The sequence below is a fragment of the Gavialis gangeticus genome, unplaced genomic scaffold, assembly GCF_001723915.1.
Source record: "Gavialis gangeticus isolate Ggan-Ray unplaced genomic scaffold, GavGan_comp1, whole genome shotgun sequence".
In the NCBI taxonomy this organism is placed as follows: Eukaryota; Metazoa; Chordata; order Crocodylia; family Gavialidae; genus Gavialis; species Gavialis gangeticus.
The window spans coordinates 59,035,998-59,051,260 of NW_017729004.1; the positions used below are offsets into that span (position 1 = coordinate 59,035,998).

Below are 15,263 nucleotides of genomic sequence, written 5' to 3' on the forward strand. Positions count from 1 at the left end.
GTCAAAATCAGGTTACCAGCTTGCAGCTCCGGGTTTAATTTGAAGAAGTGTTGAAGTACTGAAGTCAGGGGAGCTGAGCTTCCATTTTATAAAGTGATATATTAGTGGTAAATACTTCACAAAAGTTACAGCTGAGGGTTCTTAAATCAGGCACCCAAAAACTGGTGAACACTTTTGATCTTCATCCTTCTCTGCCTCCAGTAGGAACCCTGCACATTCCATACTGAATAAGAACAAAGACTGATTAGTCCAGGATCTTGTCTAAGATGGTGGCCATCACCCATTCCTTCAGAAGAAGTGGACAGATATTAGGCAATCTACCCCTGCTAATATTATTTTCCCATTTCCCCATGAGTGAAAATAAAGGTAGTGAGGGTACCTCAATTTATAGGATATGGTGAAAACAAATTAATATCTTTGAAATACTCTGTCTGTAGTGATTACTGCCATTGTAAATTCTATGAGGAAAATAGTAAGCAGGGCTTGACTAGTATGCAGTTTTGGGGCCTCGCATAATATAAAAATGAAATATTAAATACCTGCTCATTACACAAACACCTATCTATCTAACCTGAGCTCTTTAAAGGTTCTGGTGGAAATGATGACTTTTATTCTAGGCTTTTCTAAATTCTGGATGCTTGACTTTGTCACTTTCCTATTCTTTTAATGTGTTTAATTTTATATATGATTGCTGTATATGTCTAATGCTATTCACAGACTATGCTGCAATATTTTCTGCACGATCATGTGGCTCTAGCATTCCTAGCAGACTGAATGGTGTAAGTTTAGGAAACAATCAGTATGGCCAGGTACAGGCATTATATTTTTACTGGTATAAGTGAGTGGAAACTGGTCTATACACATAACTAAACAGGTCAGCACATGAAGACTGGTTTAAAAATGGCAGAACCTGGTCTAAGATTTGCTTCTTCCACCAAAGGGCAAATATGTGTTGTGTTTGCTACAGATCTAAACGCGCTGCTTACGGAAAACCAGGTAACTTAGATCAATTCCTCCTTGGGCTTTTTGAATGTCTGTACCTAACCTATGTGTTCAAATTCTCGATTTAATATTCAAGCCCTTTACAGATGAAAAACATTTTTTGAACCTACATCTTGAAACCCAAATAGTTGGGGCATCTACATGAGATGCTACTGAGCAGTAGTTTAGCAAATACTAAATAAATGGCAGTAACTCGAGTTACTGTGCAGTAGCACCAGTGAACATCTTTTAGGTCATGCTACTGCACAGTAACCTAATAATACTCCATAATAGCATAGCAGCACTGTCTGTGCTATGATGTGCTACTGTGCAGTATTTTTTGGCTACTGTGCAGTCAGAGCATATCGTGTAGATGAGCCTACCATCTATAATTTTTTAATGGTTTCAGTAGTTTTATAGTAATAAAATTTACAGTCATATCCTAAAGAATTCAAAAGCTAATATTATTTTTAGAGAAGTAAAAAGCCTCAGAAGTTTTATTTTCGTTCTGTCAGAAAGTAGAAATTTAAGTAATGGTTTCATATAATCTAAGATTTTGTCCTCTTTTTTACTAGTAAAGTACTAGTTAAAGCAATCCCTGGTGAATTCTGAGCAGTACATTTTAGGAGACCTGAACTAGAGGAAGGATAAGGAATGAACTCCATGTAGGTTAGGAGAGAGAGAGAGAGAAAGTGTGTGTGTGACTAGACTGACTGCTGTACATAGAATAAATGCAGTTTTAGGCTGTCTATGGTATTCTACCCCTTCAATTAAGTAAATAAATATATACAGAACTGCTCTGGTGTGTATCCTTTGTGGTCTAAACACTGTATCTTATTAAAATCATCTGCATGCAGTATGCTGGCTTTGAGTTTTTGCCAGTGGTTTCATCCATTGTTAACAGTGATGCTAAGCTCTCCCAAGAGTTAAATACAGTGGTACTATAGTTATGTGAAAAGGGTGCCCTTGGTTACTTTGGTGGCCATTTCATTGCATATTACCTCCCACTTTGTTTCCATCCATGTGTGTGGTATAGGGAGTTGTCTGGAAAAATACAGATTTTGTCAGAAAAAAAGTATGTACGTTTCAGAAAGACATTTTACAATTGAGTTTGGTGGGGCAAGGTTAGGGCCAATGTAGATGTGTTTGCATAGAGATGTTTATATATACATACCTGTTTTCACTATTGATAAAATATTCATTGAATTCAGTTGGGTAGAATCAGGTAGAACTGTTTTAGGGAAGATTGTATTTGTGCGGATTTTTACTTGTAACTTTTAATTTACCTGCCTTATGTATGAAAAAGCACTCTCTCACCTAGAAGCAAGGACTGGGCCCATAATTTGTCCTAGTTTTAAAAGCACAGGTCTAGCTGAAATATTTACATAAGAACGTCTTAAACAGATTATTTTTAATCATTTGATAAATGTTTTCATGTGGAAATCTGTTCACACAAATTGTTTACTATGAATTTATTTTCAATACAGCAGTTTATTTTATAAGGTAATGTAAATAACTTAGGAATGGTTAAAACTCTGTTTACAATAAACAGCTAAAATAATACTCTGTTGAAACTAGATTTTTTTAATGACTCCGTCAAATTGAAAAATTATAAAGGGGCTGATAAACCACACATTTCATATTTATTTTGAAGTCAAGGGTCTTAGTCATTATAGCTAGCATACAATACTTGCCATAATTGACAAATCAAACTAAAATTAATCAGGATACTTTTCTTGTTTTTAATTAGGTAGCTTTTCAAAATATTTTAACCAACCTTCCTCAAGCCAAGCACAATTTGGATTGAAGTGTTTGAGGAATGAGAAAGATGGTGTTAATTTCAGTCCAGTTTTTAGCTGTGGTTAGACATGATGTTTCTCTGAAGTAAACTTGTAAAAGTGCAGAGAAACAAGGATAGATTCTTAAAAGCATATAAAATAAAAAGAATAAATCCAATCACAACTAATAGATCACACTTGCCAGCTTCTGTTCTCATTTACATAGTGAAACTCTGGATTAATACCAAATAATTGAGATCAGAATTTGGCTCAGTGGATTGCTAAGGTCTTCAATTTACCAGTGAAGTTCAGGACTTATATGAAAGGAGCTCATACACTATAGATTCTTTTTTAATTCTATGTATAAGAATCCTTTATATATAAGCTTATATGAAGGGCCATCACAAGGATTGTTTAGAAGCCCCAGGCACAATTTTGTTTGGGGCCTTTTCACATTTAATCTTGTGCTACTTTGGCTAAGTACAGGTAGTCAAAAAGCCAGAGGCCGAATCAATTCAGTCCTTGCAGGTTAGTCTAAACTGCATAGCTTGAACCAAAAAGCAAGTGAACAGACATTCACTTTCAGTTGCAGAAATGCAGCCACTTTCCTGCAGTGATTAAGGCCAGAAGCTGGGGCAGTGCTAAAACACTCTTTCCAGCCTGCCAGCCACTGCCAAAGGGAAGGGACAGAAGCTGCAAGGCTTTTCCCCCAACTCTCTGCTAGAGTGGAGGGGGAGTGGCCAGACCCCAGCCCAGGGCTAGCATGCTAAGGCCAGGGGGAGGAGGGTTTTAAACCCCCATCCGTGGCATGCATGAGACCCCAGCCTGGGGTGGGGTGCCCCTGCCAGGCTTATCCCCCCTGCTTCCCACTCCCAACCTGGGCCACCATGCTGAGGGTGAAGAGGGGAGTTTAAACTCCCTCCTCCGCCCTAAGGGGACCCCAGTCAGGGTCTGATTGAAGGGGGGATGGCTGGGGGGACAGCCCCTGCCAGGTTTTTGCCCTCTCAGTGCCTGCTGGGGGGACAGTCTCTGACAGGCTTTTTCTACCTCCTCCTCACTCCACTCCCCATTTGAGCAGAGAATGGGAGCATGCCATGTCCTGGCCTAGGGCCAGCAGGATGGGGTAGAGCGGGGTTTAAACCCCCCCCCCATGGCTTCATGAGACCCCAGCCTGGGTCAGCAGGGGGATGGGGCAGAGCCCCTGCCAGGCCCCCACTGCCCCTCCTGTGCTTGAGCAGAGAGTGGGGGTATGGCCATGCTCCAGCCTGGAGCTTACACTGGGAGGTGGGGAGGGAGGGGGTTTAAACCCCTTCCCTGGCCCACATGAGACCTCAGCTTCGTTTGCCTGGATGTGGGGTGGCAGGGGAGAAGACCCTGCCAGGCTTCTGCCCCCTGATCCCTGCTTGGGGGGGTGGGGACCAGCCTTTGCCGGGGTTTTGCCTCTTTCCCTTGCTCAGGCAGAACTGGCTGGGTTCCTGTGCAGGCATGGTAGGTGGTTAATGTGCACTGAAATTCTGTTCTGTTGCAGTTTCTGTGACTTAAACCAGTTTATGTGTAACTTCCATCCCCAGTCTTATTGAATGCTCATGCATGCACATTTGCCATTCCATGTAATTGTGTATTTGAAAACTGGTGCATTTGTATGCTTCTGATTTGTTTTTCCCTCTGTTTCATGCCCCTAAATATTTGTGCCTGGGGTGGGGGCACATCACACACCATTCCTGATAGGTCTTGGGGCCCTTTGGAACTGGGGGCCTAGGACCTGGGTCCCGTGAGCTCATGCCTGAAGGTGGTTTGCCTATATGTAACTTGGGAAAACTCAGAGAGGAGGAAGCCTTAGAGTTGAAAATTTAGCCTCAGATTTAACCTTCTGATCATACTGCATAATATCTAAAGCCTTAGGCTTGCAAAAAATTAAGCATAAATGTAGCTGTACGTACAGAAATAATCCTTTGCATTGGTTAAAATAATTAAGGAATCTCCTCAGGCAGCAGTTCCATTCTCCTATCTTAGGGGTGCTCAACCTCTAGCTCATAGGCCAAATGTGGCCCACAGAACCTTGGAATCTCCCCTTCGAGGCTCCCCACAGGTTAGGAAATTCAGTGCTGGAGGAGCATTAGCAATGCTGCCACCATTCCCCTGCTGCCAAAATCCCAAGCTCCATGGGGTGGAGTTGAGCTCGGCCACAACCCTCCTTCCACATGGCCAGATAAGGGTTGGGGCACACCTCCTTCTCTCTGTGTGGCTGGCTTGGGGCCAGCCCACACCCCTTTTTCCACCCTCTCTGTGGGGCCAGCCCATGCCCCCTTCCCTCCATACAGCTAGGTTGGGGCCAGGCCATGTCCCCTTCCCCCTGCAGGGCCAAGCCATGCCCCCTGCTCCCTTCCTCCTGTGGGGCTGGATCAAGGCTGGGTCATGCCCTCTTCCCTGTCTACAAGGCCACCCATCCTAACCACTGGACAAAAAAGATGAGTACCACTGCCTTATCTTAATAACTTACATATAGGAGAGTCTGATCCATGGAGATGAGATACTCCCCTCGTCTCTTACCTTACTATGCATAGTCTGTGCATTTAATTGGAATTAACAATATCTGAAACAAATGTTTCAGTAACAACAGATAATGTGAAAGGTTGTCTAAGATAATCTACAAGGAATGGTGTTTTCAAGAAGTGTCAATTTTTGATAAGCGAAGGAGCTTATGCGCTGGAATCTAATCAAGTTTCATTTAATGTCACTGAATTATTAAATTGCAAAAGAGATCAGAAAGGGTTGTGGTACCTCAGAGAAGTGAAATGTGTGCCAGATGCTTGCCTTTCATCTCTGCTACCTTGGAAGTGTCATGTGGCTGGTTCTTGGCTCAGATTTTGCACTTGCACCATGTAACCTCTTTGATTGAAGTATGTGGCATACAGAATACTGGTGTATGCCAGATGAATGTAGATTACTCAAGATGAGAAAATGGCATGTACAAGGATGGACTTAAGAAATAGGTCTATATTTTATTAATATAGCACTAAGAAGGGGGTGGCATTGCATACTCACTTCTCACACTTGCTTACTGACCATTCAGTCAGTTCCATTCTGCAGTAATAGTGTTCTCATCATCTGACCAGTACCTTGGGATTGTCTTGGACCTAGCTCACTTCTCAGTTTACTCCCTTTATCTGGAGATGATGGGAAGGTGCAGATGTCAGTCTTAGGAGACTTCAGACCTTCTCTCTCCTATAGGGTCCCTATAGATACACAGTCCACCAAGGTCCCTTTTGAAATCTAGGAACTCATTTGCCCCTGGGAGTTATCCATTTTATATCTATATTGGGCACTTACCTCAAGCTGTGGTGAACTAAATAGTCTTAATATGAAAAATTTCAAATCCTGTTGCTTTCAGCTCAGATGCTGATGCTTTGAGGAAGGTGAAAAAATAGACCAGTTTGTCTCGAGAAGAAAAATGTCTTCCTGATCCAAAGATCTGAAGGTCTAAGCAATTGGTCAGACAGTCACCATCCTAAAAGTACAAGTCCTACTCTGTATATTGAAGGAGACGTTGGGCTAGCCAGCTAACAAGGACAAGAACCTTTGAAAAGACCAAGTATGTTTAAAGGGGGTAGGAGCTTATGTCAGGTCACAGCCAATGGGAAAGTGAAGGGCAGGAAGTGACCAGCCCTCATGTTGCTAAGCCTATACTCTTGCATCCTGCCTTCTGGGCACAGTATTGTGTCTCCCTGCTGTCTAGACACTATCCCCTTTCCATTAATGTGGTAGTGGTGGGGATATTTCCTTCGTCTAGAGAAGTGTATCTCAACCTTTTAAATTTGAGGCACCCCTCAGCAGACTCAAGTCACATTGGAAAATGCCAGCTTTTAGTTTTCACTTTTTTTTGGCTACAGAAAAATAATAGAAAAATTATTTTGTTGCAAACAACTCAGAAATATGACAACAGGTCAGAATGTTTTTTAACACTGTGGTTTCCTATTTGAAAGCTCTGGGTTTATCTTGTGAATCATGTTTGTACACCTAACTGTGCTAATATTGCATGGCACCCTGTGGTACCCTTGAAAGGATCTCATGGCACCCCTCAGTGCATTGGCACCCTAGTTGAGAACCACTGGTCTAGAGTGAAATAGAGAGTCTTTTAATGTAATCACAAACTGATAAAATGTAAAATCTTCCAAGAACAGGCAGAGCCAAAATAATTCTGGTATAATTTCACTGACTTCACAGTGGAGTTTACAGGTATGACTTTGATCGATGGTCTTGTGAAATTACCTATCCATTTCTTCAGTGGCTCCATATAAGGTAAAGCTGATGAAGATAAGATGCTACATGAATCTCATAGCATATATGATTTTAGTAGCTGAACTTGTTTATGTTTTTCTATTTGATTTAGAAGATTAAAATTTGAGTTGTGAGATGTCATGCTGCAGAGCGTTCACTTTGTGACTGTTTTCTTTGCTTCTGGCAAAGAAGTAATCAGAATCCATTGTCGGGCATCAACATCTCACAGACCTATGTTTTCCTGCTTGTCTATGATTCACTTAAATTTCAGTGACGGGGGAAAAAAATCCCTAAAGTCTGCAGCATGGAATAATTTTAAACATTGGATAGAAACAATATGATGAACTATTGTATTACAAAATACATTGATTTGACAGGGTCAGGTTTCAATAACATAAAATTATAATGATGCATTTAATTTACAGGTATAGAAACACGTATTTTTGCATCAGTTTTTAGGTTAGGAAAAAAACCTTTCTTTATTCCCAAAAGTTGGATATTACACATAGCAAGAAACTTAGACATTGAGAAATATAAGAAAGAACTGTATTTGACTTCAGAGTTTAATGTCTTTATGCATAGTCAAAGTTTAACCCCCAGTTTAACCTGCTGCTCGTACTGTGCAGAATCTAAAACCAGAGGCTTGCAAACAATCAAGTACACATGTGACTTTACATACATAAGTGGTCCCCTTACTTGTGCGCATAAAATTAGGCAAATTTCTAAATGTATACATGACAAGGGCCTACACTTTTCAGCTGATATTTTAAAATTATCCAGAAAACTTAAGCTGTACATCTCCCAGTAATTGAATGGACATCATATGGCCAAATGTTCTGCATTTCTTGGCAGATTCAAATTTGTGTTGATTTAAGCACACAGGATTGGAACAGGAGACCTGGGCCATGAAGCCCTAGTCCTGTAATAAATGTTAAGTCCAGGAAGGTCTGCCACAGACAGATTCAGTTGGAGTGTGTCTACCCCTACACAGCATTAGCTACAAAGATATAAACAATCTGAGACCTTTGATGCAAAACACCACCTCATAGTACAGGAAGAGAGCATGAGAGACAAGGTCACAGTAGTAAGAACTGACCCTGGTGGTGGGTAGAAATTGTTAAGAGAAACATGCCCAAATATCTGACTAAGTCTAAATATAGTATTACTTTAGATGAGTTAAAGCTGAATGAATAATTTAGTTGATTAATTACTTGCAGGTGGTGCTTAGACATTATTGCAAAGGGAGAAAAAAAAGAGAACCTGGATAAATAACATTTGGTTTCCTTTTCTGCTCACAAAATATCCATAAGCTGATGCCATTTTATTCAAATATGTTTTTTCCAATGTATTCAATGAATATCTTTTTGGAAAGATGTGTACTATATGTAATGGCCATGCAAATGTGAAATACTAGTGGCCTTGCTTTGTATGTAGTAAGTGAAAATGGTTATAAAATACCAAAAATGTGAAATTGCTGGGGATTTGATGCTTAAATACTTATAAAAATCTGGCAGATTGGCCACATATTATTATTTTTCTTACCTGATTCCTGGTGTGTGAATGTATACATGAATATAAAATTCAGAGTCCACAAAAAGCCACCCTTGTCCCCTCAATTCTTTTTTCATAAGTAAAACTTGCTCACCAAAACAGACGTGGAAAATGAAAGAATGAGGGGTATGTGTACACGGCCAAGGCAGATTTTGAAAAGTAAATGGCCATAGTTTTGCATTTATTGTTCAGGTCTAATATTGGTTTTGCAGGTCTTTAATTTTTAATTATTACTGTTTTTATGTAGCACCCAAATTTGTGTTATGCACTTGAAAGTATAATTACAAGACATATTGTAATTGTGGCACACAAAACAATGGAAATTTTGCCATTGATTTCAGTGAGGCCAAGATCTCACCACAGGAATTTGCACTCTAAAGACTCAATCTGGAAAACATTTTTATTGCACGATCATGCCTAAACTTTAGATTTTTTTTTCAATAAATGAAATTAGCAAGTAGTAGGTGGAGTGAGACGGAGGAGTATAAATTTTACAGGAGTTAGATCCTAGATCATTCTGTGTTATGGTATATGTATATCTTTATGGTTCTATCAAACTCTTTCTACTTATATTTTAATGGTAAATAAACAGACTTGATTTTTTAAATGAGGTGATTTTAAAAAACACTTAAAAATGAAGTTCTGATCCTGCAACACTTTCTTACAAGTCTAATACTTGCATAAGTAATGAGAAATTTTAGTGGTGGAATTATAGCTGTTTAAATGCCTGGGCAGTTCATTTTATTATTCTGTAGCCTATGTTATATGAGAACAAACAACAGGATCACAATGGCTTGGCCTTAAAACTTCTGAATTAAAATTTTTGTTTTTTTCAACACAGCTTTCCATATTGACTGCCAGAGTGATAATATGCAGTGTAATACTCTCAGTCAAGTTGTGTTAGAGCTTTCTTACACACATATGCACATGCATATGGACATGAGCATACGTGTCCATGCACGCACACACACAAATCCTCCATCTAGAAAATTATTCCTATTAGATTACTTTGTTTTATTGCATATAGGTCTTTGTATGCTTTCTGCAACATGCTAATACAGTAGAAACTGAAACTCTTTATGAAAGAGGCAACAATTGGCAGTAGGTTGATTACAAAAGCTTTTGACTGCAATATGTTAACCTCCAGCTGCTCTAATCTGATGCTAGAACTGTGGACATGTATTGCCACTTACCTTGTAAACATCATCTCTTGTATGGATGCCAGTGGTGGGGCTTATCCCTCGTTTCAGCTAAATAGATCTGATCCATTTCTCTGTATGTTTTCAGACCACTAACTCAGCCTACCTGCTGCTTTAGCTCTGGACCGAATACTTGAGTGTTTTCATGTTTGCTAAAGTCAAAGAGAAAAATGTGCAAAAACAGAATATTATAGGGGTAGGGCTAAATATAAAAACAGATTGTGAGCAAAGATGCAATCTTAATTCAGTATTACTGTGGACTGAGATAGTTTTCACAGCGAGTCTTCATTTCCATGTTAGTGACCTCAGTAAATATTTAACCAGACTCCAATAATAAAAATAATTTTAGAAATAAACCCACCTTTCAGCCTGTTTAAGAAAAGTTTGTGTACATTATGCAGGGAAATTTGTAAAACATTTTTTTTAATTGAATGTTTGAGCAGTTTCTGACTTGGAACCAGATTCAAAGCTGAACTAGACGAAAGGGCTCTTATTGAAATGTGGATCAGATATTTAGGCCTAACTCTGCAGACACTTGTACACATGATGAAGTTTAACCTGTAAGTAGGACACATGGGATACTTACTCGCATGCTTAACATTTGCTTATCTGTTTAATATTTGCTAAATTGGTACCTCAAACAGACGTGCATACAGTAGATTTTTCTCTGCTTCCACTGGTTTCACTACTTGCCAAATATGTACTGAGAGGATGGTTAAGCAATTTGTTATCCAAGAATCCAAAATACTCTTATAGCTTTGTAATTTCCTATTTCCAAATAAAAGAAACCTACTTTAATTTGGATAACTTATAAAAAAGTAGTAAGCTTTCAGACAATTGTGTAGCAGTCACTTAGGATCAGCTGTCTTTCTTGTATTTTTAGTCAGCAAGGTATTCCTCCATATAAGGTGTATAAAAGGTAAATCAGTCTTACTATAGACTAATAACATACAGTATGCCCACTTAGTGTACTACACTGCTTCATGTCTCTAAACAGTTCTTTTTTGAGTACCAAACCCTGCATAATGTCTTTAAACAGTTCCTTTTTCATACTACCATCCACGGAAAGATCACAGGCTTTAAGCAGTAAAAATGTGCATAGTTAATTTGGATGCTGTTGCCATTTGAGTTGATGAAGGTGTACTTTGAGAAAACTATTTAGATTTCTCCACAATTGTATCAGTTCCATTTTGCATTATCTCTCAGAAATTGTGATGTAGATCGAGCTGGAAAAAAAATGTGGTATTATTTTGCTGTATCACTAAAACAGTTTGTCTGGGAGTTTTAGCTATTTAGACAACATATTCCTCTTGTAGTCTAATGTTTGATGAGTCTTTATTCAAAACATCAGTGCTATTAAATGGAAAAGAGTCTTTTTTGAGGGTTTAAAAATCAGGTCAGTAATGCAGTATTTAGTTGGTTTAGCATTAAGTTTCACATTTGGATTACTGCCTTTCGTGTAATTGGAGGTTTCAAATGAAGGTTAGGAAAATAACTTAGAAGACACTGCTAAAGACTTACCTTTTGTGTTCTGACCCCAATCCTGCAAAGAGTTATGCTCAGAAATATTCTTATTGACTTCCACTGGACAGCTCATACATGTGTAAAGTTAAGTGTGTTTGTGAATGTTTGTAGGATCAAGGCCCTCCATCGTTTTTAAAAATATCAAATTCTCTAACAGAGGCCAAATTTTGCAGGTCTCAAAATACCACTGAAATCAATTAAAGATTAAATCTAGATAAAATGGTATTTAATGCAGCAAATATTTCTTATTGATACTAAAGCGGGAGCAACTACCTTACAGGTAAACCACAGAGTTCTTTGAAAGGACCCTGTGTTGTAGTCCATAATTATGCCAAACACCCATTGATTCCAGTAGGAGCTAGTCTCAAATTGAGGCCTGTGGATTTATCCTGAATAGATTACCTGCTCATAGCACAGCATTCCCTTTTTATGCATCCCACCTAATTTTTTCAATCTATGATACGTTTATTTTACAGCTTGCTGTTCCACACAATGACGAATGGACCTGTTTTGCTCGGACACTGGTTGAAATCCGTGCCAACAGAGCAGACAGTGAAGAAGAAGGGGCCGTAGAATTGTCCACCTAGGGAAAGAAAGTCAGCGCTCTTTGTCCGGCACAGTCTCTGTTCCTCGTTGAGTATGCCAGTGTTCGATGTTGAATTGATATTGCTGTGGCTTTTGATGCCAATGTATGTACCAGTATTGCTCAGAGTGCACCATATTAATCACACTGTGCTTTACACAAGGCTGAAAATATCCAGAGCGTTTCCATACTTTATATTTCTGTCTAAAAAGTAAGAAAGAAAAGACAAATCAAACCTTTTATGGGTTTAGTTGTTGCCTTTTAACTACTTAGTAGCTGTATTTAATAGCTAGAAACCCATGGTTAAACTTGTGCTCACATGCACTTCTGGCATAGTCCTATTAAATCCATGTGAAGCCAGATATGATTATGTGCAGATGTGGTGTGCTTCACTATATGGGACTGGGCCAAAGACTTTAGATGTGGTGTTTCACATGGTGACTTACATTATGAATGGATGTACTATACAAAAGTTGCTGCTCCTTATTTATTGCGGTGTGCTGCATGGAACATATTTATTTGAAAGCATTAAAATAAATGATCCAAAAGCATGTGCATAATGAGAGAACTGCATTGTCTCTGTGCTGCTGTAGAGGTTACGTTAAGGTCCAAATAACAGTTACACTACGTCAGTTGTATTAAAGATGTAAGATCCGTAACGGTTTGAGTGGATGGAATGATTTTTTTAAATGCCTATTATTTCTAGGCACTTTAACAATATTTCAAATACAGTCAACCATTGATACTTGTCATGCAAGCTAACACTAACAGTCTGACAAAGGGTTATGGTTCCTGAGTATGACACTGGTATCACTAATAAAATGTATCAAACCCATTTTGTAGCTATGTGGTTAATCTTTTTATGCCAGCACTACTCAGCATGTTTATTACTGGTCATTGGCTAAGCACTGGGAAAATGTGACTTCCTGGAGCTGCAGAATGCTCATGAACATGCTATGTACATAGATACCGTAGGGTTCTGTTAATGGCTAATAATAGATTTACATAAAACAGGTCCTGGTACAAATTTTACATAAGTGTAAGAGAGCTAACCTCTGTCAGCTTCTAAGTTTTACTTTTTCATAGATAGCAGCATGTAATTAGACACACTTTGTGACAATGTACATGGAAATGATGAAGGTACAGAGAAAAGTCTGCATTCTGTGGCTCTACTGTATTTGGCTAGGCAGGGAAAAAGGCTGCCTGGAGTGTTTGCCTTTCACCCCTATCAGGAGGTACCAAGGCAGGATACCACAGCAGGCTTCAAGAACTGGTCAACTTGAGCTAACCTGCTAACCTAAGTTTCATGGCCTAAACGGGCATGAATAAAGATTGAATGCATGGGCAGTCTCACTGGGGCAGATCTGTATTACTCAGATTGAACACTCTAGTGAAGAACAGTTAGTGAGCATGACCGGTGCTTTAACTGTGCAGGTAGAGTAAATCAGAACAAATTTTGTCACTTGTCTGGTAACTTGGGACATCTGGAGTAATCTGGGACAAATATTTGTATTTTCCCATAAGTTGGAAGGGTTTACTTCCCATGAAGGTAGTGTATTATGGTCTCTCTTTCTCTTTCTCTCTCTGAGGCCCTTCTGTTGAAACATTCCATTTTGCATAGAATAATAGCACAAAATGTAAGCATGACTCTGGTTGTGTGTGCTTAGGAGGATGAAGGATTTCAGTTACTGGTGCAGTGAACTGCTGCATCAGTGTTTTATGGTTATCGGGGCCAGGACTGAAACCCAGACCTCTCCTCACTTTGGGTGGGTGCCACAACTGCTGGGTGAGTACAGGTCAGAATCATTTTTCCAATCAGTGTTTTAGGTGTATAAAATGGAACAGTTTCAACAGGATGGTATGAAAGGAACCTACTCCAGAAGATCTTATTGCCTGGTAGTTAGGGTATCTCCTGAGAGATGTGGGTACAAGATCTCTTAAGCAAAAGAAAGAATAGAACCTGATATTCCCAAGCAGTTATTTTGACAACTGAGCTACTGAGTAACAGATGGGACGTGCTTCTTCCTGTGGACTTGCCTCCATTTTTGAAAAAAAGGTTTTAGGGGCACCTATACACGAGCAGCAAGGCTGCTCCGACAGAGTATCGGAACAGACTCAATTAATGAGGTCTTCTGGAGTGTGGCAATTACCATAGTCCAGCACACTCCAGCCTTTTGTCAAACAAACTTTAGTTAAAGTGATCCCAGCACCATTTTTAAGTGTGGGGACACTGATACACAGGATGCTCCAGGCGCTTTAATTAAAGCACACCTCTCTACCCCCCGCCCACTCCAGGAGCACATATGAACCCTAATCAGACATAGGTGCCTAAATCCCTAAGTGTAACAGGATTTAAGGTGCACACATCTGTTTGACTTTCACTGCTAGCAGACTTAGAGACCTGACTCCTTTGAATCCCATTCTAAAGTGATCTTGTCCCCCAGGCACTTTGGAGGAAACCTGAATCCTGCTATGGATGCTGAGAGTTCTCCTCAACATCTGGACACCTAAAAGTTAGATGCCCTAGTGGTCAGTGTTGCAGTGCTAAGTGCCTCTTGTGATCTAGTGCTCCAGTGCACGTGAGCCCACAAGCGTGTATGCAACCTTTGAAAACAAAGGTGAGTCCTACAGAATGGCCAAATGAAATGCCAATAAATCTGCCATTGTAACTGCTGTGCCAGTGTTCTCTGGTTCCCATCAAATAGGTTCAGGGTGTGCATGCCATTATGTCCAGTCGTTGATGAAAAACTGCCTCAAATACAAAAGAGGTTCTTTAAAACTGTCACTCTCCCACTGTGAACTGTAAACTCTTGGCCAATTGGCCTCTGCTTTTTTTCCATATTACCTTTCACTTTTGAAACCTGAGGGGAAAATCTCTGCACGTTTACCTTCCATACTCCCTCTCTGTTGTGGCATTAATAGCTTGTAAAACAGTTTTAAGAGGTGCCTCAGAAGACCCTCCAGGATTTGCTGCTGCTGTCAAAAAGAAAATGCCCAGCTGCCACAGACCCCTTCTCTGCTAACGTGGCAATGGGCCTAGCTCACACAGAAGATGCTGCTGATAGCCATGTATGTGCCCCCTCCTCCCCCAGCAAGACTGTTCTATTTTTTCCTATTTTTGTATTTCGTGAGGTCATTAGTACCAAGCAAAGCTCAGTACAAGCTCATCACAGGAGCATTTCACAGAAAAGGTCCAGGCATCAGGTAAGCGTAGAACAAAACAAGCTAGAAAACCTAAAGCTCTGCATCTCTGTCAAGAAAGGCATTACAGTGGAAAGAAGCCAGAAGAATGATTTGAAGCCAGCAAGCATAACATCCTCTTGGTATTCAGATGGCCTCGCAAGCAGCCGGGCTTCATGGAAGAACAAG

The 15,263-nt window shown here is 39.8% G+C and overlaps 1 protein-coding gene across 4 annotated transcripts in view; it reads left to right on the plus strand.

Annotated features, from left to right (window-relative positions):
- Positions 1–12,729, plus strand: part of DYNC1I1 (dynein cytoplasmic 1 intermediate chain 1) — a 365,136-nt gene extending 352,407 nt beyond the window's left edge. For all 4 annotated transcript variants that reach the window (XM_019508454.1, XM_019508456.1, XM_019508455.1 and 1 more), the window contains one exon: positions 11,788–12,729. In XM_019508454.1, coding sequence (XP_019363999.1) covers positions 11,788–11,898 — 111 coding nt within the window. In that variant the 3' untranslated portion in view covers positions 11,899–12,729. The remainder of the gene's footprint in view (positions 1–11,787) is intronic.
- The last annotated feature ends 2,534 nt before the right edge of the window (positions 12,730–15,263 follow it).